The 24831-nt window shown below is 32.6% G+C and overlaps 1 protein-coding gene across 1 annotated transcript; it reads right to left on the bottom strand.

The window, feature by feature from the left end:
* Window positions 1-266: 266 nt before the first annotated feature.
* Window positions 267-1645, bottom strand: LOC143234922 (galactoside alpha-(1,2)-fucosyltransferase 2-like). The gene is made up of 2 exons (XM_076472620.1): window positions 1483-1645; window positions 267-856 (listed from the first exon to the last, which is right to left on the bottom strand). Exons 1-2 carry the CDS (start codon window positions 1643-1645, stop codon window positions 267-269), a joined length of 753 nt encoding a protein of 250 aa, XP_076328735.1.
* Between the last annotated feature and the right edge of the window lie 23186 nt (window positions 1646-24831).

The following is a 24831-nucleotide window of genomic DNA, read 5'->3' as shown; positions in this document are numbered from 1 at the left end:
AAAGATCCAATCATACCAATCTATCCTAGCATAGGTTAAGACATACCAATCCATTCTGGTACATAATTCTTTTCATAAGGATTTAGTTTAAGATATGGGTGATCAGGTGGAAAAGGTTGAAAATAAATTGTCTCTCCACCGGCTAAGTAGCCAGCCCAGAGGCTAAACGTACCTTTGGTAATAATGCTGTGATTACATTTTGGACAGTTCTGCCATATCGTGGGCTGGAGATGGGGGTTTTGGAACGATAACAACGTTTGTTTGTTTCAAGTTAGTTTGGCACCATTTCGGTCATCACTTACCACCACGAAAATTACGTTTCGGTATTTTGATAGAAAGTAAGTCATAGCCTTCTTGAAGAATTCATTTCCTGGTATGGCACCCTTTCGTTGTAATAAATAATTTATCATATCTGTTCTTTTCACATGAATTCCAACAAAAGTATCAACATACCTCGTGTACTGTACATTACGTAACACCGTCTCTGCATGCTGGTCTATTGGATCGACGAATCTGAACTGCTGTTGAATCTCGAATCTGACAAAATCATAAAATGTTGGTGAAACCGCATACTGGTTTCCTCTCAAAATCACGGCATCCTTCGGTATTGCTACATCATTTGAACGTATATGCCTACCTATGTTGTAGTAAGGAAAGCTTTTGTCCGTTTCTAATAGCTCAGTACTTGTTTCTACGGTGATTTTGAAAAACGTACGTAATTGACGGGCAGTATGTTTTTGGAGTACGGGCTTTCTGTTGTTAAGACGTGATAAACCATATAGTGTCGCAAATATTCCCATTTGGTTTCGTTGGCGACCTCTGCTTTTAATTATTGTAAGTGGTGGTCTATTGTCATCTGTAAGGAGGAACAAAAACCTCAAATACTTAAAATAATAGTGAAAAGTAAACTGCAACTACCCAGTAACAAAAAATTATGAATTGTGAGTTTCACACCGCTAATGACGTCTTAAACTGAGTATTTGTAACACACACGAAGATTTAACAAGATATTTTAAATCGTTGTAAAGCCACGTCGCTGGAGGAACAACTTCACATTAATCACAACAATACGCAATTCGGGAATTTTTCTGCAGATGTGAATAAATCAACTTCACGGGTCTTACACTCTTTTTCACTTACGTTACGTTAATTAACTACTTAAATTACTGTTGGAGTATTCAGTTATTAATTATATTTTTAATATACGACAAATTGCTGATTCAGATGGGAGAACAGCTCATTGTAAGTTAGATAACAAAGCCACATAAGAATCGAGCCCTGTATTTTAGCACCGTATGTCCTTAGACTAACTGTTGTCTTGCAAGGAAACTTGTTGTAAGTTAAATTTATTAAGTTGTACTTAACAACGCCAAGAATAATGCTAGTTTTATGAAATAAGATGGTGTAAATTAACTAGTTAAATTGAAAAACAAGTCTGAATGTTAATATTTCATAGAAACATGTATTGCAAATACATCTTACCTGAATTAACAGTAACAAGATCACTGGACAAGTTGTTGGATTTCACATCAACTAGGTAACTTTTGACAGATTCAAGTTTTCGTACCTTAGTTGTATGAAGGATAATTTGCCAAATAACTATTGTCGAGGTAAGCAAAATAGCAAACAGCTTCCAAGATGGCATTTCGTTCGCAAGTCTTTCTGTTCCAATCGTCCCAGTAATTCCAAACTCAACTTTAATAAAAAGAATGAATATTTATATCATAACAAACGAATAATAAAAGATTGAAACATTCTATAGATAAAGTTCAACGACGTGCTGATTTGATGAGTTACTGCGTTTTGTTATATGAAACAACCAGCCAGTCACTCCAATTAAATCAACACATTTACCTTCAGTAACTTCTGACTCGTTATATCAAACTGTTCATTTGATTTTTCAGTTAGCTTTCTCTCACAGTGTTTAAAAATATAATATTCAAATTAATCTATATAAATATAATAGTAATGTCTGTTTTATGTTCACGTATCTACTTCACTGAGTGTGGATGGATCCTCACGGAAAATGGTTCATTAGGTCCACGCAGGAAACATTAAGATTTTCAGTTTTTGTTTCTTTGTGGGTGTTTTTTTTCCGCTACTTCACCCCCTGTTAATGAACCTTCACCAAATTTGGCATGGAATTTTTTTTTTGTTAATGTGGAGATACATGTAAAATTATGGTTTCACTTATTGTGTGTTGCAGTTTTTATGCGTGTTTTTGAATATTTTATAATTACATATAAGTTACCCATTTTTTATGTCCTAAGATAATTTTTCATCAATCGTGAATTTTCACAAGTTCCGTCCAGTAGTCAGGTACTCCATCTAGTATTAAGTAAAATACCTGTTTTATTAAAATAAGGAAGTTTTTTTGTTTATGATACGTCTACAGTTGGTAAATACACAGCATATTAATATCACTAGAACGACTTATTCGTAAAATTACACATAATTCTTAATGACGGCTCTAAACGTTTTTCCTCACTTGGTATTTTTTACCTTTGCTCTGTAATAGATGAATCCTAGTTAAATTTGATAAATCATTTGGGAGATATAAATTCTAATTTCACCAGATTTGGTTTATTCTACAGAGTAGTTTATAAAATATTAGTAGTTTTACTACAACAAAAATACAATATTTATTGCGTTGTTAATGGAATTAAAACTGACATTTTTTTGAAGATGTTGTCCACTGGTTTATTGTGCGAAAACCATAAGTTAGCTCGTTGTAGATTACATGCAACCATGTATATCTAAATATGTAAACATTATATCTGTCGTATTATAACAAAACTTCAATATTCGAAAATATCGCCACAACGGTAATGACAACTGTTCTCAATTACAGTAAAGACGTACGGGTGTAAGGAGAAACAATAAAGAAAAACTACCAAAATACTGTGCTAATATTTTCACAATGGTGTTTCTCTGTTCACTACGTCACTTGGAGATGGTCGATGCATTGTTATGCCAAAGGGGAGTCGATGGATACTCATCCCAAAAGATGATTTTACATTCGCCTTTACACTTTGGGCTTTAACTTTTGAAGTTGTCCCCCAGTGAAATAGTGGTGAGTTTATGTATTTACAACGCTAAGACCCAGGGTTCGATTTCCCACAATGGATACAAAGATAGCCAAATGTGCCATGTTGCTTAAAAACCTTTTCAAGGTGAAATTTAGTTAAGTTTAACATGTTTAAAGTGATTAACTACAGTTTTATCATTTAAGTAGTATCAACATAATATTGCCACAATAATACAAATTATCACTACATGCTACAATAATATTGTTATAATAGTCGTGTTAAGAATAAAATAACATCCTAATGAGTATGCATACATCTTACTGTTTTTAATATTGAAATTAATACCTGGTCAGAATATAAAAGCCAAATAAACCTGGTCAGAATCCTTAGAATAATTAGTGATTGATTCTCATCCAATATTCCTGAACTACAGAACCATTATAGAATATTTTGGAACGCTCGTAATTTAGGCCTAGAAATCTATGAAGTGCCGAAACTTTTTGAAATATAGATCGGAGATCAGCGAACTTACTAAAATCGAGCTTTCCAGGAACGATGGGATAATGTTCGTGTACGGAAGTTTTTCTACAGATTAAACGTTTCTAAAGTAATACAATAGTTTATATATAACACTAAAGATAGTATAATAATGGTACTACCTGCATAAACTTAACTGACCGTTGAAAGTCATCATTTCGAGGTTTAAGAAAATTACGACGGTTAAAAGAAAACAAAGTGGAATTATATTTGACGGTGAAATTTAACTTGTTAAAAAGAAATTCTTGACTCTGTCCAAATAGGTTAATTTTTAACATTTTCGTGATTGTGTCAATATTGCTTCATAATTCTGAAAATACTGTTAGATTAATAATTGTATAAATATTGTCTATGTAAAACTATTCTTATTGTGATTGAATACATTTGTGAATAATTATTATTATAAATTGTCTTGTTTGTTCGTATCACGATCGGTAATTTCTACTGTAACAACTATAAAATACTCTTCAACCTCACAGCAGACGAGGTATATATTTTTAAACAAACGTATTTTCATCGCCGCCAAGACTATCTATCAAAAATGTTTTGGTACATTTTTTTAGAATATTAAATAGCTTCGATAATGGTGACTATTATCACTTTCTCCTGTTTTTCCATGTTATACAATTGCTGGCCAGTAATATTTTCATCATCTTTAAAGTTATTTAATTCGATAACAACGTATCTGTTGTCTCATTCTTTTAGATTTAGTATAGTTGGATCAATAGCGTTTAATATTAAAACTATCGATTATTGTCACTAATTCCAACGTATTGGTCTCTTGTTCATTTACTGTTCTCATGAAATATTTTAAAATACTGCACTTCTGCTGTTCATACAGTCTGCGAAAGAGTTGAGAAGACGTCTGGACTGACGATACTTCAGCTGAAATGGGTTTCCATTCTGTGTGAGCTGCATCTTAAAATGTAGCGTATTGTAGTTCATTAACAGTGTGTAACTCTTAAGAATATGCAACTCCTTTTGTGAATCTGACACATATAAAAGCTAGTGTATATCACGTCACGCTTTGTTTCTCGAAATAATAAGAGACATAAAACCCAAATTACATTTTTCAAATAGAGTAAGTAATTCAATTGCTGTCTGCCCACTACAATTTTAGTGACGGTGGTGCTGTGATAACCTGTAAGTGTACTTAGTGTTGTTATAATAAGCCTAATGTAAAGATCAAGTGTGGAATCACCTAGCCTATTTGTTTGGTTGTTTGTTTTTGAATTTCGCACAAAGCTACTCGAGGGCTATCTGTGCTAGCCGTCCCTAATTTAGCAATGTAAGACTAGAGGGAAGGTAACTAGTTATCACCACCCACCGCCAGCTCTTGGGCTACTCTTTTACCAACGAATAGAGGGATTGAGAGTTACATTATAACGCCCCCACGGCTGAAAGGGCGAGCATGTTTAGTGCGACGGGGATTCGAATCAGCGACCCTCAGATTACGAATCGAACGCCTTAACCTACCTGGCCATGCCGGGCCTATATTTATATATATATATATAAACACACGTAAATATGGTCATTTCTCATCTAATAATTGGGTCAATGGAATTGTTTCTACAAGACACATTTCCTTAATATTATTTCTTCCAGTGACTTAACGGCAAAATATTGGACTTGCTTCATAATTGTTTAACGATACCCGTGATTAGCACGGGTATGCAGCACATTGTATAGCTTTGAAATTAAACGAAGAAACTTAATTATACATCAGTTGTTTTACTGAAAGGTGGTTCTCACTTACATGAGTCTACAGTCGTAAGTAACCAAACTTTAAGATAATGCATATTTCTAATCAATTAATATAAATAATCTTCTAGTTTACTTTCTGGAATAAAGGATTATACTAACAGGATTTCTTTATCACAACTTTAATATTTACCAAATTTGCTCTCATGACAACCATCTTTTAAATAGCAGTGTTTATCTACATATTTAACGAATATGTTTGGAGAAAAGTATGTTTTTGTTAACTTTGTTTTCTCACAAATATGAGTCACATACAGAGCCGTACATACAAATATAACTGGATCTTTATTAGCTTAGCTATGTAAATATCATTTCTTCTTACTGTGGCATTTTCGTTAATTTTGACGTTATCTTAAGCACTCAAATTCTGTTATCATATTTGTGGTTATGTCGTTTACTTTCACCTGTATCAGTTTAGGTATTACGAAATATGTCTTCGATGTAAAGTGAAAGAAATTGCAAAACTTACCAGTTTATTTTCGGTTTTCAACCTCTATGAACTTAAATATTTCTAAACAGTTAATCTAAATATATTGTCACAGAGTCAGACGGGTGTTATCAATCCACACCTTAGCTCTGAAAGTTAGGTGTAAGTAAATCAAACAAATGTTTGATATACAAACAAACTAACGGCAGTTGGTTGCATCAATAAAAATATTTTATTCCTTAAGTTGTTATTTTGAATTAAGCACAAAGCTACACAATGGGCTATCTGTGCTCTGCCCACCATATTCCTTAAGTAAAATAAATAATCGTTCCACTTCCGAACGTTCTATATAAACAAATACAAATATTTTAGATAAATTTTAAATCAATATTTTATTGTCAAAATAATGTCATACCACAGACATTTCTAGTGTTTCTTTATTTTTATTTTTTTACTGGAGATACCTAAGGACTAAAGAGTTTTGTAGGAGAAAACTAACACTGTCAAACAATTGGAGCCACGATGCAGAAAATTAAAAAATCGTAAAATATTATATCTCATATACTGGGGTTGTTAGAAATGGCAGTGCTCCCAGTGGCAAGTGGTATGTCTGCGGAAATATACTGCTAGAAATCGGGTTTCGATACCCGTGACGGGCAGGGCACAGATATCCTGTTTTGTAACTTTGCGCTTAACAACAAACTCACAAACAAACAAATCAATGGGAAGCTACCGCCCTCCGCCGTCATTTGTGAAACCATGGCGACGGCAATGTCAGCCATTTATCATTCAAATACAAAATAAAACGCATAGATAGGTGAATAGATATTTTACGAAATAAGTTACTAGTCAAAATAAATAGAAATCTCAGATAAATTTTTCAATATAATTTTATTTTAACCAAACATTTCGAATCTGATAACCTCAATGTCGGTACACAGAGCTATATGTTCATTCAAATTCAAACTGCAACAGTGTAAGGGCAACACGTGAAACAATGTTGTGGAACCACATGAAGCAACATGAAAAATAAATATACAAGTTGGTCCAGTCTAAATAAAAAAGGCTGCGCTAAGTGATAAGATTCCAAGAGGTGAAAAACATGTAGACAGCTCCAAAACCTAGGGTAGATTTTATATCCCACATTACAGCTTGTACCCTAGGATATTTTTAATTATTGAAGAGTTTCTTTGTTTTCTAATATTTTTTGTTACGGCTTATTTTTAGGTTATAAAAACACATACAATTAGTCAGATGTTTGGATTTGCTGTTTTTATCGCAGTCTTTCCTCTTCATTTCATTTTCTTAACTTTATCAGTATTAATTTTTTTTTTAGGCTCGGCATAGCCAAGTGGTTAAGGCACTCGACTTGTAATCTGAGATGTGGGAGTTCGAATCTTTATTCCACCAGACATGCCAGCCCTTTCAGCTGTCAGGGCATTATAATGTGCGGTTTATCTCACTATTCGTTGGTAAAAAAAGTAGCTCAAGAGTTGGCTAGCTGCCTTCCCTCTTGTCTCACGCTGCTAAATTAGGGACAGCTAGCGCAGATAGCCCTCGTGTAGTTTTGCGCAAAATTAACAAAAAGCAAACTATTAACTTTCTTTAAAATATATACTTTTATATATGTGAATAATTTATTAGAATTGTATTCATAGTATCCGAAATCATAAAGTGAAGTAGTGAGCACTATAAATGCTACTTATGGTAAAAATGAACAGAAGAACGGTCAAGTAGTCGGTTTATATTATAAATAAATTAATAGTTAGTATTAACGATTAAATAAGATATTCATAGCTCATGTAAAGATATGCCTTTTTAATTTGAATTACTTTTTTTATACTAGTTAAAATCAAGAGAAACAGAACCTTATTTTTGCAAAAAATAAATAAAATAAATAATTGGTTTATCTAAATGATTTTAATAACCATATACTTCTCACTTAAATTATTGGTTGTTCCGTCCACTATGAATTGAATATTCTAATTAAAAGTATCTATAATATTTGTGAGTCCAAATATCTTGGGACGAAATTATATGTTGTATGTTGTAGCAGGTGTATTATACTTTTTTTTTTCTTTTAATCGCTGACTTTATAACAATACAATTTCGTATTTTTTGCAGGGGTGTTTATCAGAAACCCGTAAAATAATTTTGTTACGAAAATAAATTCAGTTTTGTGAATTATGCATAAGCATTGAAAACTTATCTCTCCTTTTTTTACCAGGCGTTGGCCCAGCATGGCCAGGTGATTAGGACGCTTCACCCGTAATCTGAGGGTCGAAGGTTCCAATCTCCATCGCATCAGACACGCTCGCTCTTTTAGCCATAGGGGCGTTATAATATGACGGTCAATCACGCTATTTGTTGGTAAAAGAGTAGCCCAAGAGTTGACGGTGGGTTGTGATGATTAGCTGCCTTCCCTCTAGTCTTACACTGCTAAATTAGGAAAGGCTAGCGCAGATAGCCCTCGTGTAGCTTTGTGCGAAATACAAACAAACAGTTTTACATGGCAAGCGTTTGACCCCTTGGTAAGAGTGCGTACCTTCACCGCTGAGTGTTTGTAAAAAGAAGAAGATGAAGTAAACGACATCATACTGTATATAAGTGTAAAAAATCATATTAATCCATGTATATGATATGAAATCAACTTATAACATTCAGAACCTTTAATTTTTCAGTCTCTTCAACAGTTAAAATCCACCGACGAAAGTAAATTCTGCTCAATTCCAGACGTGCATCTCTCTCTGTAATTCATTTAGATTGTCACAGTTGAGTGATAATTGGACCATATGCAACACAAATATAAATACAAGTGATCAATACAAAACTGATTCATAACAGTGCTCGTTTTAATTAATTAATTAATTAATTCAAAAGTCATACTTGCATCAAATGAGCCGTCAATCTTATCATTAGCAGAATTATAAGGCACAGTTATCACATGAATGTTGAATTCAAAGTGAATGTAAACTGATTTGACTGCCATTTATTTGTGGAGGAGCAACCCGTATTTGACTGCGTATTGTGAAATATGCATGGTCAACTCAAAATTGACCTTTGTCCTGTCTCTAAGTGACCCGTACTGTGACTGTTCCTCTGATACATTAATTTTATTGTTACATAGTTTTGTATCCAGTAATTATATTTTCTTAGTTTATGGAAATTGATAACATGACATAATTAAATTGAACTTTTGACTGAAAGTTTTAAAATGCAAGAAATGTACATTATCATTTATAGATAATATTCAATTTTAAATATTAAGTCGTAATAGAGATAATTTGTATGAAAGCTAATCCAGTAATTTATAGTTATTGTTGTTTATTAAGCACAAAGCTGCACAAAGCTATTTGTGGAATGCCAATCAAGGGTATTGGACCCAACTTTCTAGCGGTATAGTCTGCAGTTGTGCCACTAGAGGGGACAGTAATTTGTAGATTATGAAGCTTATAATATCTGAAGTTTTTGTTGAGAATAATACTTTTTAATTTTATTTATATGATAATATATTGGACTATAATAAAATATGAGTTTTGTATAAGATAAAAACAAACTACTGTTTTGTAACTTATGATCTTTCTATGAAGTAAAATAATTGTGTATTTGGAAACTACTAAGTTTAAATGTACACAAAGTTTTGAATTATGTAGACACGAACACGTAATGTTTCTTCAATGACTACCTTCTAACCAACAGTGTTTTAATGTTAGACGGTTTACATAAATTTGTTATAACTTAAAAAAAAACAAGTCGAAATAAAAATAAATTAAACAAAAAACGTTGCATTGTTGAAAAGATCCCAGGGTACAAGCTGTAATTTGGGATTACAAAATTGCCCTATGTTTTAGAGGTGACTGCGGAAGTAGGACCCAGATTGCAGTGGGGATACACCGTCTATCAGTCTCAACCTCCATTCGTCAGTGTCACATAAGAAATAAAAAAGTAGTAATAGAAATAGAAATACTAATTAGGAGAGCGAGATGTGAGTGTTCTATCCCATAACATCCCACATCTATGTCACCCTTCACTGCCTGAAGACAGGGAAGGTGACTGCTCTCCCAAGTAAAGAAGAAAAAAATTAAATGAAGTAAAAATAAGAAAATATGAGTTCCAGTAGAAGCTAACTACTCTACTTGTATAACAAATTTATATCGTTACTATAATGAGAATATATTTATTGAAAACTACACAAATCCAGATATTTTTACCTTAACTTACAGATATATGGATTATTTAATTAGTATAAATAATTCTGAAATAAATAATGTTATTAACACTATTTATTCAGCAGAATATAGATTGAGAATACTTCAATATGTAATACAGAAATACATTATTCAGATTTAGAAATTAAAATAATTGATAAGGGTATCAAAGTAAATATTTTTGATAAAAAAATTGAATTCCGATTTGTGGTTTAACCTCTTTTAATAGTAATGTTATAAGCATTATAACTTCGCAGTTATTTAGATACTGTAAAATTTGTAATAAATTACAACTTTTTATCAGTAATGTTGAAATACTAATACAAAAGTTAATAGTTAATGTGTGTGTGTTTTCTCATAGCAAAGCCACATTGAGCTATCTGCTGAGCCCACCAAGGAGAAATAGTTAATGGATTTAATAATTAATAAAGAAACTTTAAATAAAATTATTAAACTACTCTGCAACAAATATAAGAATTTATTAGATAAGTTTTAGAAGCAAAAATTAGAGAAATTTTGCTTAGAATTTCTAATTATTTTTATTTATGAATAAGGTCATTTATCAACTTGGCACTACTTTACACGGATGTACATCTTGTCGCATATAAATACTTGTTTAGAACATAATAAAAACAGTAGACTTGGTGAATGGGTAGTGGTTGGGAGCTATACTAGTTGTTTTAATAGATGGGATGCTTCATGCTGGTATAGTTTGTTTGTTGTGCTGTCATTTAGTGCTTTTCTACCATATTGGGGTTGGAAAGTTAAATTCAAAAGGTAAGTTTTCAGTTTATTTACCCCCATATAGTAGTACCTTATTTTCTTATTTTTATTTCAGTTATTTGTTTTCTTCTTTAGTTGGGAGAGCAGTCACATTCCCACAACTGTATGTGGGCAGTGAATGGTAATATACATGATGGAATGTTGTGGGCTCGAGCACCCACATCTCGCTCTCCTAATTTCTATTTCTATACCTATTGCTACTCTTTTATTTTTTATGTGAGACTGTAAAATGTAGGCTAAAACTGGTAGATGGTATATCCCCACTGCAATGTGGACCTTATTTCTTCAGTCACCTCTTAAACCTTGGGTATATTTTGTAGTCCTACACTATAGTTTGTACCCTGGAATCTCTTCAATTAGTGTAGTGTTTCTTGCTTAATTTATTTTTGTTTCGGTTTGTTTTAAAATTATAACAAACTAATATAATTAATCAGATGATTTGTTGTTTTTAACACAGTCCTTCCTTGTGATTTTGCTTATTTAACTTCGTCAAAATGTATTCGTCGTCAATAAGATATATATTATATAACATGTTATATATATGTATACTTATAAAGTGAAACATTATTTTAACTTATAGGAAAATGTAAATTGTCGTTTTAAGGATGAAAAGTATATAAAGCAACTGTAAAAAGTATACTTGAATATAGAAAACAAAACTATAATCAGTATGTTGAATAAAACTCGTCTGTGTATTTTCCTGCCCATTACCATAAAAAACAACAAACTGAAATATATTGTCGAGAACAATATATGCAAATAAGGACAAACTAGTGAAACAATATTCTTGTCTTAAGTTTGTATGTTAAATAAGCTTCCTTTTCAGGACTTTAATTTATTTACGTATAAAAGATTAGGAAATGTAAAAGTATGATTAAATATAGAACTAATTAATTAAGGAGGTTATTGAGCATAAATAAATCTAGCCATTGATTACATTTTGAGATATGGATGATGGCCTCATTATGATTGTAGTTCCATTTGTGTAACTGGTACATCATCTTCTCTACCCCCCTCCAATTACTTTCCCTTTGCTGGCACTTCGTTGAACTATGACAAAATACTCTCTGGTGATATTAACATCGCTACATCTCCTTTACTGCATGCTCTCTAGTGACATTTTGTGGACGTCATCACCCCTACTCCTCCCCTATTACCTGCCCTCTGATGGTACTTTGTAATACTCTGACGTTATCATCGCTGGTTACATTATTGTCTCTCTCCCCTACCTCGCCTGTTTATTGCCTAAGTACAGGACGGGAAGGGTAACTATTTGTATATGTATTATTATATATTTCACTTTTTCTCTTCAGTTCTTCATTAAACCTCTCAGTTTGTTCTTACCAACTAAGTCTTCTGCTGTAAATTATTTTTATCATCTTAGTAGTTACCTGTAGAATAAACATGTTAATTATTAGAATGTACAGTGGTTTTCTAAGATGTAGCCTGCTGTCCCAGAATTATATGGTGGCATCAAATAAAAGTTTTCTGATTGATGTGTTTTATGTAATGTGCTCATTTTAAGATGGATATTTCAGGTGGAGATACTAGATACGAATTAAATGAGTTTTAATATTAAGTGTAATTCGGTTACAATAAAAGATGAGGTTAGAATTATGATAATATAATGATAAAGTAGAAACCTTTTATAACTATAAATATTTCCTGTATTAATTGTGGGTTACGAAACCCCTTTCAGCATGTGTAACTCTGTGCTTTATGTAGAACTATATAAAACAGTATTCTATATCTTTACTATCACTTAGGCTACCCCTAAAAGACGCCATGTTTTTGTGTGTAACTGTTCTTCAGAAATGTGACCGAATAACTTAATTGGCCTTGTTTGAACAGATTGTTTACCTTAAAATTTTACTTTTTACTAGTGGATCCCCTAGTGGTTTTAATTTTATAGGGGAATCTTATCTTTATCTAAAGAGAATCCATGTTTGTCTTCCAACAGCATGTAATACCTCTTTATTCGTGATGACAAGAAACTAAAGATAAGTTCACTTAGTTATTTCTCACACATACAGAGATAAGTTTCCTCACAAGCCTTTTATGTGGCACTTTAAAATGCTTTCTGAAAAATCCAGATACACCAAATCTACACCTTTACCCTCATCTATATAAGCAGTAACCTCTTTAAAGAATATTAAACGATTTGTATTGTAAAGTAAGATTTTCCTTAGTGAAACTATGTTCAGTATCCAATAAAATTCTAAACTTTGTTAAATGACTTTCCAAAGCATCTTTTAACAGAATTTACAAATTTTCCCACAACCGATGTAAAACTAATAGGTCTACATTTATTGAGACAATGTTTATTATCTCTCTTGAAAACAGAACTTACCTTAACTAACTTCCATTCTTCTGGTTGCTGCAAACTATTTAAGAACTGATAAAAAAATAGTAGTAAATGACTCGCATATCCAATCTTGACCAACTTTAAAACCATTATGGAAATGATTTAGGAGTCTTATCATTTCTTTAATCTTCTTAATTTGTTCTTAACCGATTCGAAATTAATTCAGTAAGTTAGTTCAAACTCGTTTATCAATTCTTCAAAGCATGGAATACTGCTTAAATACTCGTAAATAAAAATCGAAGAATAAACAAAAATTAGAAACCCAGCAATCTTATAATCGTCATATACTAGCCTCCCTATATCACCCTTGAAGGGTCTTAACAGCATTCTAATATTTTGTTTACCCTTAATGTGTTTAAAGTAATCCTTAATGTTATTTTTTAAACTTCCAGCCAGTCTTTTATCACACATCCTTTTCTAGGTTCTAATTTCTTGTTTCACAGGTTTTTTTATTTTATATAATCTTGTGAATTTCTTGTTATACAAGTCAATTTATGTTTCTTACATTTATGATGTTTTTTATTTTACCTCTTAAACTCTTTCTGAACCAACTTGTTAGGTTTTAATTGCTGCTACCCTTTTCTTTCTCTAAGGAATATGTTTAATTAAACATTGAAAAAATTGTTTAGAAATTTTCCACATCTGCTCAGAATCGCTACATAACGAATATGAGGAATTAACAACAGATTATTCTTGTTGCATCCTTTTAAAACATGTTTTTTGAAATTTGTAACCAAAATATTTTTATTCTTTATCTCCATTTGCAGCAAAACATTGAACCTAATAAACCAATTATCATTTGCATCCAGATGTTCTCCAGCTCCAACACTCTTGATAATTTCTATATTTGAGATTAACAATAAATCTAAAATAGCATTGTTTCTGATAGGTTCCTTGACTATTTGGTAAAGAAACTAATCCTGAAAAGATTCCAAAACATTTGTCTTCATGGTTTGACTCTAACAGTTTCCAATATGTATGCCTAAAATAAAAATCGTCTAGAATTATTACTTCATTAACAACTGAAATCTAAATCGCATTGTAGAGATTCTCACTAATTACATCAGCATCACTTGATGGTCTCTAAGGAATTCCCACTAAATAGTTTTTCCCTTTTTATCTACTGACACAGACCGTAACAGATTTAATCTTCATGCTATTATCTTTAATATTTTCAATTTCAACAGGAGATAACCTACCTTTTACATATGAAGTCATTCTTTTCCTATCTTTTTATTACTCCATTCCTATTAAATAGCCAGAAACGTTCTATTTCAAATCAACTTTTTTATCATCTACAATTTACCATGTTTCAGTTATTCACATTATATAAAAATCGTCCATTCTTGTGAGAGTATCAAATACATTTCTAAAGGGGGTCATCATTTTTTTATATATCAGATACAATGTTTTTTCACTTATCGATTTCTAAAATTGAATGAAATTCTGCATATCTTAGAACATTTGTAATATTTGATAAGGCACTATCGAAACGTATTTCAACTTGTAAATTTACATGATTCATCAAGTTAAAGTAAAAATCATCAGAAGATATATGGGGTGGTAAGATCAAAGGCAACGAGTGTATATCATCCCTAATATTCGTCATATTCTATGTCAATTCCTTAGTCTTAAAATTGTTTTTCTCTTGCACTAAATATTTAGATCCTTTTTTAAGAACTCAAAATGTAATAACATTTTTAATCATTTCAAGAACATTACCCCGATAACAATACTTTAAGATCAGTTAAACTGCTAAAAACAACTATGTTTTGCGAATCATAGAGACTTTAGTCATTAGAACTTTAAATATTTCGTTATGAGTAGGACGCAGTGCGCATGTCAAGACTTTTTAGAGCTATATTTAAAATGTAATTAAATTACTTTATTACTAGTATATACAATAATCAAAAAACTATTTAACTTCTTCAAGTTGTCATGTTTTGTTTCCACAGTGATGATATGATGCGCGTAAACATTTTAAAAATATTGCTGTGCAACACAATAACCAAATTTTTAGTATTTTTATCACAAAAGAAAAAATACCGCTATAATAATATAATATTTCAGAGTAATCAATACTGACAAGATAACCTAGAGTAATCCAAATAGTTCAAGTTTAACATAACGTCAATTGAAAATTGAAAATATAAAAGAGAATAAGCACTGTACGTTTGTAATTAATCATATGTAATCGATTAATTGTACTGTTAATTAATTTATTATAAAATACCACTAAATATCCAGTTTTAGTTATGAATTTGTGAATAGTTTGTATACTTTTCTTCTATCATTGGGTTCAGTTATATTCTTGTTTTCTTTAAACGCTAGTTCATCTTCCTTCTGGGAAACATTGAATATTAAAGGAGCAATTTTTGTATTAATATACAGTCTGCGAGTCGAAGAGATCAAATTCAGGAGATTGGGTAGACTACATAGAGGTGTTACGGTTTCCGATATAAATTAGAATTAAAAAGATACGCTAATACAGGATTCAACCTGTAAAAATAAACAACAAAAGATTATTACCAAAAGAGGTCTCTTTTCAAACGGCCACGCGAAGATGCAGTTTTAAAGAGGGTGGCGAGGTTGTTTTATTAACCTCTGATGGTCTAAAGCAAAAATACATCCATTGACTGAGCTACATATCCTCATATGCTATGCCGGTGATGCTTTTGCTTCTACTCATGTTACTCTGATACACATATTATTGGTTCTACTGTCTCATCCTCCGAACATCAGCATAAATATTGAAACCAGCTTGGCAAGTCAGTCATTGACCCTCCACAGAAACAAAGCGAGGAATGTCAGGACATACCACAATACTGTTTTTGCAAATATCGGTAGTGTATGTATTGTCACAAAAGAAACACTTGAAACTTGGCAACATCAAAATATTTCAACATTTGTAAATCCTCATCAAAAAACGATTGACATGGAATCTTCTCAGCTAGCTATAGCAATAACAGTTTCAGAAGCCTCGTCTGTCACCCTTTAACAAAATGATTTAGCTAACTTATCTTCAACAAGATATTCTCGTTGAAATGAAATCCTCTATTTTCTTCCTTCTCCATGAACCTCTTTTTAAACGGCGTCGTTGACTCTACAAGTTACATGCTGCAGACTGAATCAGTTCCTATAATAATGCAACATTAGAGAAGGTTAATATGCAACTCGACGAGCAGTTAACACATTCTCCAGTCATATGATCTCCACACAAGGTTCTTCTCAACATAAATTAATTTAAACCTACAAATATACCTACGTCACTTGAGACAGGTAGTGCATTTAAATATCTTATAGTGGTAAGTAAATTTCGTTGAGTTTTTCTTTGCCATAGACACCAAATGCAAACAGTTCTTCTACAAGGGATGTCATGAGGATGTAACATACCACCATTTTATGTCACAAAAATCAGTACAGTCGATATAAATGGCACATAATTTTAATTCATCCTGCAAAAGATTTGGTTTTATAACAGGGGCAATTTATCTTCAGCTCCGCTCATGGAATTAAGGTTATGTGCTACTTAAATAGAGTGATGACAATAAATGAGGGTGTGGTAAATATCGTATTACTTGGGGTTGGTCTAAGTTTACATTAGACAGAAGGTACAAAAGGATGGGAGGTTTGGATGATCGGTAATGGTAAGTAGTGGTTCCATGGAAGACAAAGGATACCAAGGCTGTAGAGAATTCTTGGATTATGTGGTTATAGCTCACAAGATAACAAACTGATTTATTATAACACTAACGTCAGGTTAAAATTTGCTTAGAAAAATGTTTTTAGTTTTGATTTAACTTTAACTTTAACTTTACATTTAAGTTTTAAATTAGAAGGTTTCTTTGCATGGTATAGAACACAGGATTCAACGATTGAAGGCGATAATTTTACTAAGGAGGGGAAGTATCCCAAAATAACCCACTTTCATGGACAGAATAGAATACCCTCATGATGCTGGAAAGTAGCTGAAAGAGAAGGCGAAGTTAAAAAACATAAGTAGTATTTTATACATCTTATGAGACAAAATAAGAAAATTAAAATTGGATTGGATGGATCATCTGACAAGAGAGAAGGTGTCATGGTCATCATCAGTTATCATAGTCAGACACGGATGGTTTCTGGGGGGTGCTGGAACGATGGAACAGTTAGGTGAAGATTGAATGGATATTTTATTGGCCATGTACTGAACGCAGGAACGGTCTGGAATTTTTGTCTTTTTTGACGATCTAGATTTGGGTCGCTAGTTATCCAAATAGGACGTCACACTGCCTGTCGTTATACGTATGGTGTTGGACTGGGCCGTGGTAGTTGTTAACTTCGAGATTGGTGGTGTCTGAGTGAATTTGATGCTGTTGTTTTTGTCGGTAGACTGACGTGTGTGATCGTCTGTAAGACAAATAAAGTAGTATTAATGGCAGGTGAGACTGTGTGTGGCAGCATGGATATCCTGGATAGATATGGTTTTAAGTCAGGCTTGCTGGATTTGTAGAAATGTAGTGGCGATAGATGATGGTGGGCGTTCGGCTCAAACGTGCAAGAAGTGAAAGAAATAACCATTAGCTAGAACGTGGTCATCCACTAGTCTGGCGGTAGTTACTACTTTCATGAACTGTGTGAGGAAGTCTGTAATTGTGGACCGGATACAGTCATATAGAGATTAGATTTGGTGGTTGCTTCAAGAATGCTGAATATCTGTTGGGTAGATGGAGGGGCGGACGCTCCAAAGAAAAACAGAAACAAAATTAGTTTTGCTTTCATGGGTGGAACACCTGACATTTATGTCAGCGTTCCAGGGCCCACAGAGATAAGTGTGGTCGGTCAGGGTAGAAGGCTAGAGGAAAACTCTGCCTCGATGGAGGATTCTTGTATATCTCGGGTCGATAGACACTCATGGTTTACAATGGTCGATAAAGGTTGTAGTATGATGTCCGATGAAATCCAGCGGTAATCCACTAAAATTTACCGGAGAAATCGATGAGATAATCGACGAAGAACTTGTTGACTGCGGAGACATCTTAGCAACAATCACTTCACACGCCTGATTAGTTCGTCTGAAAATATGTCCATATAATGGAATTATTAAAACCTTAAAAACAATTTCTCGTAACTGCAAAACGTATATCACAGTTGAGTGTGAAAGCTTAATTACATAAACTCCAAATCAAATTTCAATTACTATTTGCTGACTGTTTAATCCAGGCTTTATTTGAAGACTAGAAGCATCTACCTTACCCATAGCCTGGTCTCATTTTCAGTTTTACCAATTACTTTGAACAAACTGAGAGTTGGGACTACATCAAATTTATTTAATGCATTTCAAACAGTGCTTGAACTGTTTTTGCACAGCAAACAGCTGCTCAACATTTACTTATCGTTTAGGTAGTCGAACATTACTGAAATGAATGTTCTTTACCAAGAAACATGAGCCAGAGCATCAGGGCTTCTAAATAGGATTTGAAGATCCAACTTCATTTCAGTCATGTCATAGAAATGACCCTTTATGTAATACGGAATTGAACAATCAGCTTTGTACGCTAAACAAAACGGTATTGATGCAGAATATAAATATAAAAATATTCAGATATTACTTAAACTTCTTCAACAAATTAATGACATTGGGCTTACAAAGAGTTCTGCTAAGGGAATAATATTACAGAAATGAATTTACAAAAGTATTTGATTCTATGGTATTGGAAGTAATGACGAAATGTCTAGTACTAAATACGTGCTCCCATCATTCTTAAATGGACTGAACCCAAATACTTAATCATTGAAAGGATGTTGCATCGCAGTTGTATAATCATTCTTTTAATAAACTTTCAACCCCTTCAACATTAGTTCAAAGAAAAGTTTCGTTTGGTTTGTTTTGAGTGACCTGTAAAGCTACATGAGGGTTATCTGCGCTAGTCGTCCCTAATTTAGCAGTATAAGACTAGAGAGAAGACAGCTCGTCATCACCACCCAACGCCAACTCTTGAGCTACTTTTTTACCAATGAATAGTGGGGTTGAACATCACATTATAACACCCCCACGGTTGAAAGGGCGAGCATGTTTGGTGCGACGGGGAAAGTAAAGTAAATATGTCCACAGTTTCGTCAGCTAAACAGATAGCATTCAAAGAGGCAGTTTATTTCGCATATAAAAAAATAAATGTAAGGTATTCTCAGAGACTGCTCAATCTCATAGGGTTTTATTAACAGTTGCACCAAGTGTATCCAAAATCAAGTGTAATTTTATTGAACTGAAACTAGTAAAAACAGTACTCGAGAAACGCAACGACCAGTAAAAAGCGGGGTGAACTCACGGTTTTAATCAGTGAATGTGATTTAACTGACAAAATATCCATGAGAAATGTAACCAGTATGTAATTCTTGATGACGAGAAATCCACTTGAAATAAAAATGTATCTCAGAATGGCTGCTATAGGTATTAACACTTTTACTGATTAAGCTAAAATAGGGCTATCTACCCTAGCCGTTCCTAATTTAGCAGTGTAAGACTAGAGGGAAAGCCGCTAGTCATCACCACCCACCGCCAACTCTTGGACTACTCTTTTACTAATCAATAGTAGGATTGACCGTCACAGAATAACGCCCCTACGGCTGAAATGGCTAGCATGTTTGGTGCGACGGGGATTCGAACCCGCGACCCTCGGACTAGGTGTCGAATGCCTTAACCACCTGGCCTGAGACTTTCCTGGGTCATCTTCAGGTTAAAAATGACCTAGGAAAGTCGAAACGTTATTCTCTCTTTATCAATAAAAGTGTTAATACCCATTCCAGCCGTTCTGAGATACATTTTAATCAGTATGTATCCTTTCTGAAGCTAAGGAGAATTAAGATTAATTGTTCACATAACACACTTAAACAGAATGAATATTACAAACTACTTACATTGTGAGTAGGTATGTAACTCTCATGAAAGTTCTTTATGAAAATGAAACTAACTGGTAAAATAGTTTTGTCTTAAACGAACCTAAGATTGCGTAGTTTTAGAAAAAATGTAACATTTAATTTATATTCGTTTTCTATTATTTATAATAAACATTCGATATTTAACGTACGTATATGCACTTTGACTCTGAATAGTTCACATGTAAAATGATTTTTATTTACTTATTTTATAGTCTTCACAATTTATTTGTATAATCTGTAGAACCTCCTAACTAAACATAAAGTTATTTTGAAAGAAAATGTTTATATTTTATTTTCAATTTTCTCAGTTATATCATTAATTCTATCTTATCATCAACATAGAGTGAAATGAAATGATTCAATTTAAGAAACGAAAACATGTACATAAATTTTAAATGTTCCTATAATATTTTGTATTTTTTTCTTTTCTCATAAGCGTAATTTCACATTTTCATATTTTCACTTATAGTTTATTTTTAATGTTCTCTTCCAATTTTTTTTTGTCTTTTATCCTTGATGCAGGTATGCTAATTTGTTCCTGCCAACGTGAACACATAATGTTCCGTTTAGTTATAACTTGGCAAAGGTCGTCCGCAAAATTCTTTCACAAACACTTCCACACGTGAATGATGCCATCTTGCTTAGACAATTCTGCAAGTCAAACTACATCAAGTTGAATGTTTGCATTAAAAATATAAATTAAACACAAGTAATACATAACTAATTAATATATAAAAACAATATAAGTATTTATCAAACTAATACATATAAGACGAGAAACACTGGCCAAACACTAGGTACACTCTAAGAGAGTTTCTGCATATAACAAATACAGTACAATATCTTTATGTATCAAATTTATTTATTTGTATTAAATAATACATTTTTATTTTATTAGTTAGCATACATTTATTACACATAATTTTCAAAATACTGTTAGTCGTTAAATAAGTTTCAGTCAACTAAGAATAATTTTTCAGAATGAAAGATCGATTCACTTTTACTTAAATCTGTGATATGTGTAAAATAAAATTTCATTATGTACTAATTATTGTATGAAATAGAATGTTTTGAAACTTGAAATAATGAAGCCATGTGTTCCCAGGAAACACTACATAGAATGAATCATTCACACACATCACAAAGGTCTAATTCTTATTTGACAAAATGTATTCCACCAGCCACGTCCTTTTCAAATTATACTTATTGGTATATTTTTCTGATTTTTACAAGTATCTGCTAAATACCACCACACGGAAAACGGAAATTTTATCATGAAAATGGTATGTGAATGAGAGAGTTAAAATACATTACATCGTCTATTACAATACAATATGTTTTTAATCACAAAATACACAGACTAATGAACATTATCGACACGTCGTATAAAAATATTCAAAATATAACAGACAGTACAACAAAACACCTAACGAGTAGAGTTAAAGTAAGGATATGCATTTATTCAGATCATTTGGATAAACCAATGAGTACAGGCTTACAGAATATAGATCTTTCTCATCTGAAAAGGTTTCAACTAGCAGCAAAAGACTAAATCAAAGTAAAAAAACACATAATTTTAAATGATTTATTCAAAATGTAAGTTACTACACTGTAATTACCTGTAGAAATCACATCAACCATTAGTACTCTTCAACAATGCTACAAATAATAAAAATGACCTTGTTATAGTACTAGCCTCGATACTGCTCAGAAATAAACCAAAAATATAGCATTATTAGAAATTACCAACGACCATTATTCACATTTATGGCTAAAGACTTGCATACTTCATATAATGTGACAGAAAGACCATTTGGTATACAAGGCACTTCTACATTTGAAAGTCAATTAAAGTCTCAAATACCATTAGTGTCTTCAGAAAATTTCAACTGTGTAATATATAAATGACCTTCACGCCAAAACAAAATGGTACCAGCTCATCATTTAAACGTTATAAAGTCAATGAAAAGGTTCCTCAGTGTAAATTATTACTGTTCAGAATGTGACAAAGCATTTGAGTCTTTAAATGAGCATAATTGTTCTGAATATCGTAATTTTTCTCATTGTGATGAAGCCTTGAAAGTTAAACCCTTGGTTTCTACTGTTTGTAACAGATTTTGTAAGTCTGTAGAAAGAATCACACAAGAATGGAGGCCCGACATACCTAAGTGGGTAAAGGCGTTCTACTCATAATCCGATAATCGCGGGTTCGAATACCTGTCACACCAAACATGTTCGCCCTTTCAACCGTGGGGGACGTTATAATGTGACTTTTAATTCCACTATTCGTTAGTAAAAGACTAGCCCAAGAGTTGGTGGTGGGTGATGATGACTACCTGCCTTCCCTCTAGTCTTACACTGCAAAATTAGGGTCAGCTAGCGGAGATGGCCCTCGAGTAGCTTTGCGCAAAATTAAAAAAACAAACAACTACTTCAGAATGAACAGACATGAATCAAGGATTGGTAAAAAAAACGACACCTTTATGTGATAATTTTTACCAGCGTAAAAATACTTTTCTCGGCACTGGCACTTTGTTTTTCTTAATTTTGCACAAAGCTACTCGAGGGCTATCTGCGCTATCGGTCCTTAACATAGCAGTGTAAGTAAGACTAAAGGGAAGGCAGCTAGGCATCACCACCCACTGACAACTATTGAGCTACTCTTTTACCAACGAATAGTGGGATTGCTAGTAACATTATAACGTCCCCACGGATGCAAAAGCGAGCATGTTTGGTGTGACAAACATTCGAACCCCCGACCCTGAGTGCAGCGCCCTAATAATCTGACCTATTACTGGCAGAAAAGAAAAATGTAATCCTGAATTTCATTAATATGTAAAAATCATATGTATGGGTTGTAAGTAGTGTGGCTTAAATAACTATTTCAAATATTCGTCAAATAAATACTTATTTTCTAATTTCAAGACAGATCAGGAAACCAAAATTCATGAGGCAAATTACTGTTATAATTCAGTTGAAGAATTCTGTCATTTTTTGTTTTAGAAAGAACGCACGAATTATAAATTTACACTGTGTAATATAAAAAAAATAGACAGAAATTTTATCCTGTATGATCTTATTTGTCTAGGAATGAAACATGAAATTATTATAAATGGCGGAAAAATGTGCTTATGGCTGTCAAAATTCTCAGAATTAGAATAATTGGCAATTAACATTTTATACCTATGTCTTTATCATTGTTTCCAAAAACTTTTCCATTAAAATAAATTAAAAAATGATATTTTATTTATCTTTTCAATATAACTTCAAATCCGAAATATAGAGAACTTATACTGGATGCCAGTGTTTTTATTATCCTGACACCATGTTAGTATTCATAATACAAATGTTCCTGAATTGTCACTATCAGCAATAAGTAGAAGAGTACATCTTTGACTTTCCAAAGTAGATTCACAAATAAGAAGGAAAAACACATCAATATTTATTTTTATCAATTTTTGTTGTTCTCTTGAAAATTGTGTTGAAATTTGCATTTATCGTTCTTTATTTTTATTTTTAGATACTGTCGATCAAATGTAGGTGGTGTTGTCTTCAATCCAGGGAAGAATTACTCACAACCTATGATGTAGGTTCATTAATGTACACGACTATTGTTACTGTATATATGACTGAATTCAGATGGAGGTTTATATCATTACGGTCGATAGCTCTCATACCTAATCATTAATACTTTACTTCCAAAAAGTACAGCAAACTAAATATTCAATGGTTAGATTATGAACAAAAGCCAGTGAAGTAAATATACCACATGTCCAATACTGTGGAGAGAAACAAATCCTGAAATATAGAGTAGAATGCTTCTGCGTGGAATAAAATATGATATACGAGTTTTGCAGGTACTACTAACATGGCTGTAATAAATATTATGACATTGACACAAAGAATGTAGTTCTAAATGGACCCATGTGGTTTATTTGAAATCGTATATTTGATAAATAGAAACTATCGAAAACTTTAGGATACGAGGTCATAACAATATTGGACATAATGTTCAAGAGAATGAAGTCTAATTATACAGTTTTAATATATTTCTTTAGGGACCAGGCAGTACTTTCATGCCTTGATCTACTAGGTGCCTTTTATGGAGGGAGATGCAACGTGACAAGAGCTTTATGAAATATTTAGTGCAACGGAAAACAGTTTTAAGATCAAGGAATTGATATAGGATATTACGAATACTCGGGACGATATACACTCGTTGCCTCTGATCTTATACCCCATCAATCTTCCTAAGATTATTACTTTAACTTGGAGAAATATGGAAATATGCAAATTGAAATACGTTTTGGTAATGCCTTACCCAATACTATAAATGTTTTAAGATATGCAGAATTTCATTCAGTTTTAGAAGTCTGTAAGCGCCTAGAAACATTGTATCCGATATCTAAAAGCTATGAATCCATTAGAAATATATTTCAAACTCTCATAACATTTACATACATAAAAAAGATTGAGGACGTACATTCACCAGTGATTACCAACCTGACCATGCAGAAAAATAGTTATAATCGTCAACCTGGATCCGAGGTCATAAAGCAAGTATCACTACAGGGTTTATGTTTACTTTCGATGAAATCAAAAAAGTAGAATATTTTAACCCATTAGGATAACCTCCATATAATCTAAAAATAAAAATCTTCGTGAAGAAGAACTGTGAAAGGTGAACTTACAACCAAGCCGTACTGCAGAGTATGGACAATATTGTATATACTATGTTTATTAACGTGGTCGACGCGTCGAAACAGAAACCCCTGTCTAAACTTGGATCCCACAGATATAATA

The sequence above is a fragment of the Tachypleus tridentatus genome, chromosome 12 (genome assembly GCF_004210375.1).
Source record: "Tachypleus tridentatus isolate NWPU-2018 chromosome 12, ASM421037v1, whole genome shotgun sequence".
In the NCBI taxonomy this organism is placed as follows: domain Eukaryota; kingdom Metazoa; phylum Arthropoda; class Merostomata; order Xiphosura; family Limulidae; genus Tachypleus; species Tachypleus tridentatus.
This window is presented reverse-complemented; position numbering and strand designations above follow the sequence as displayed.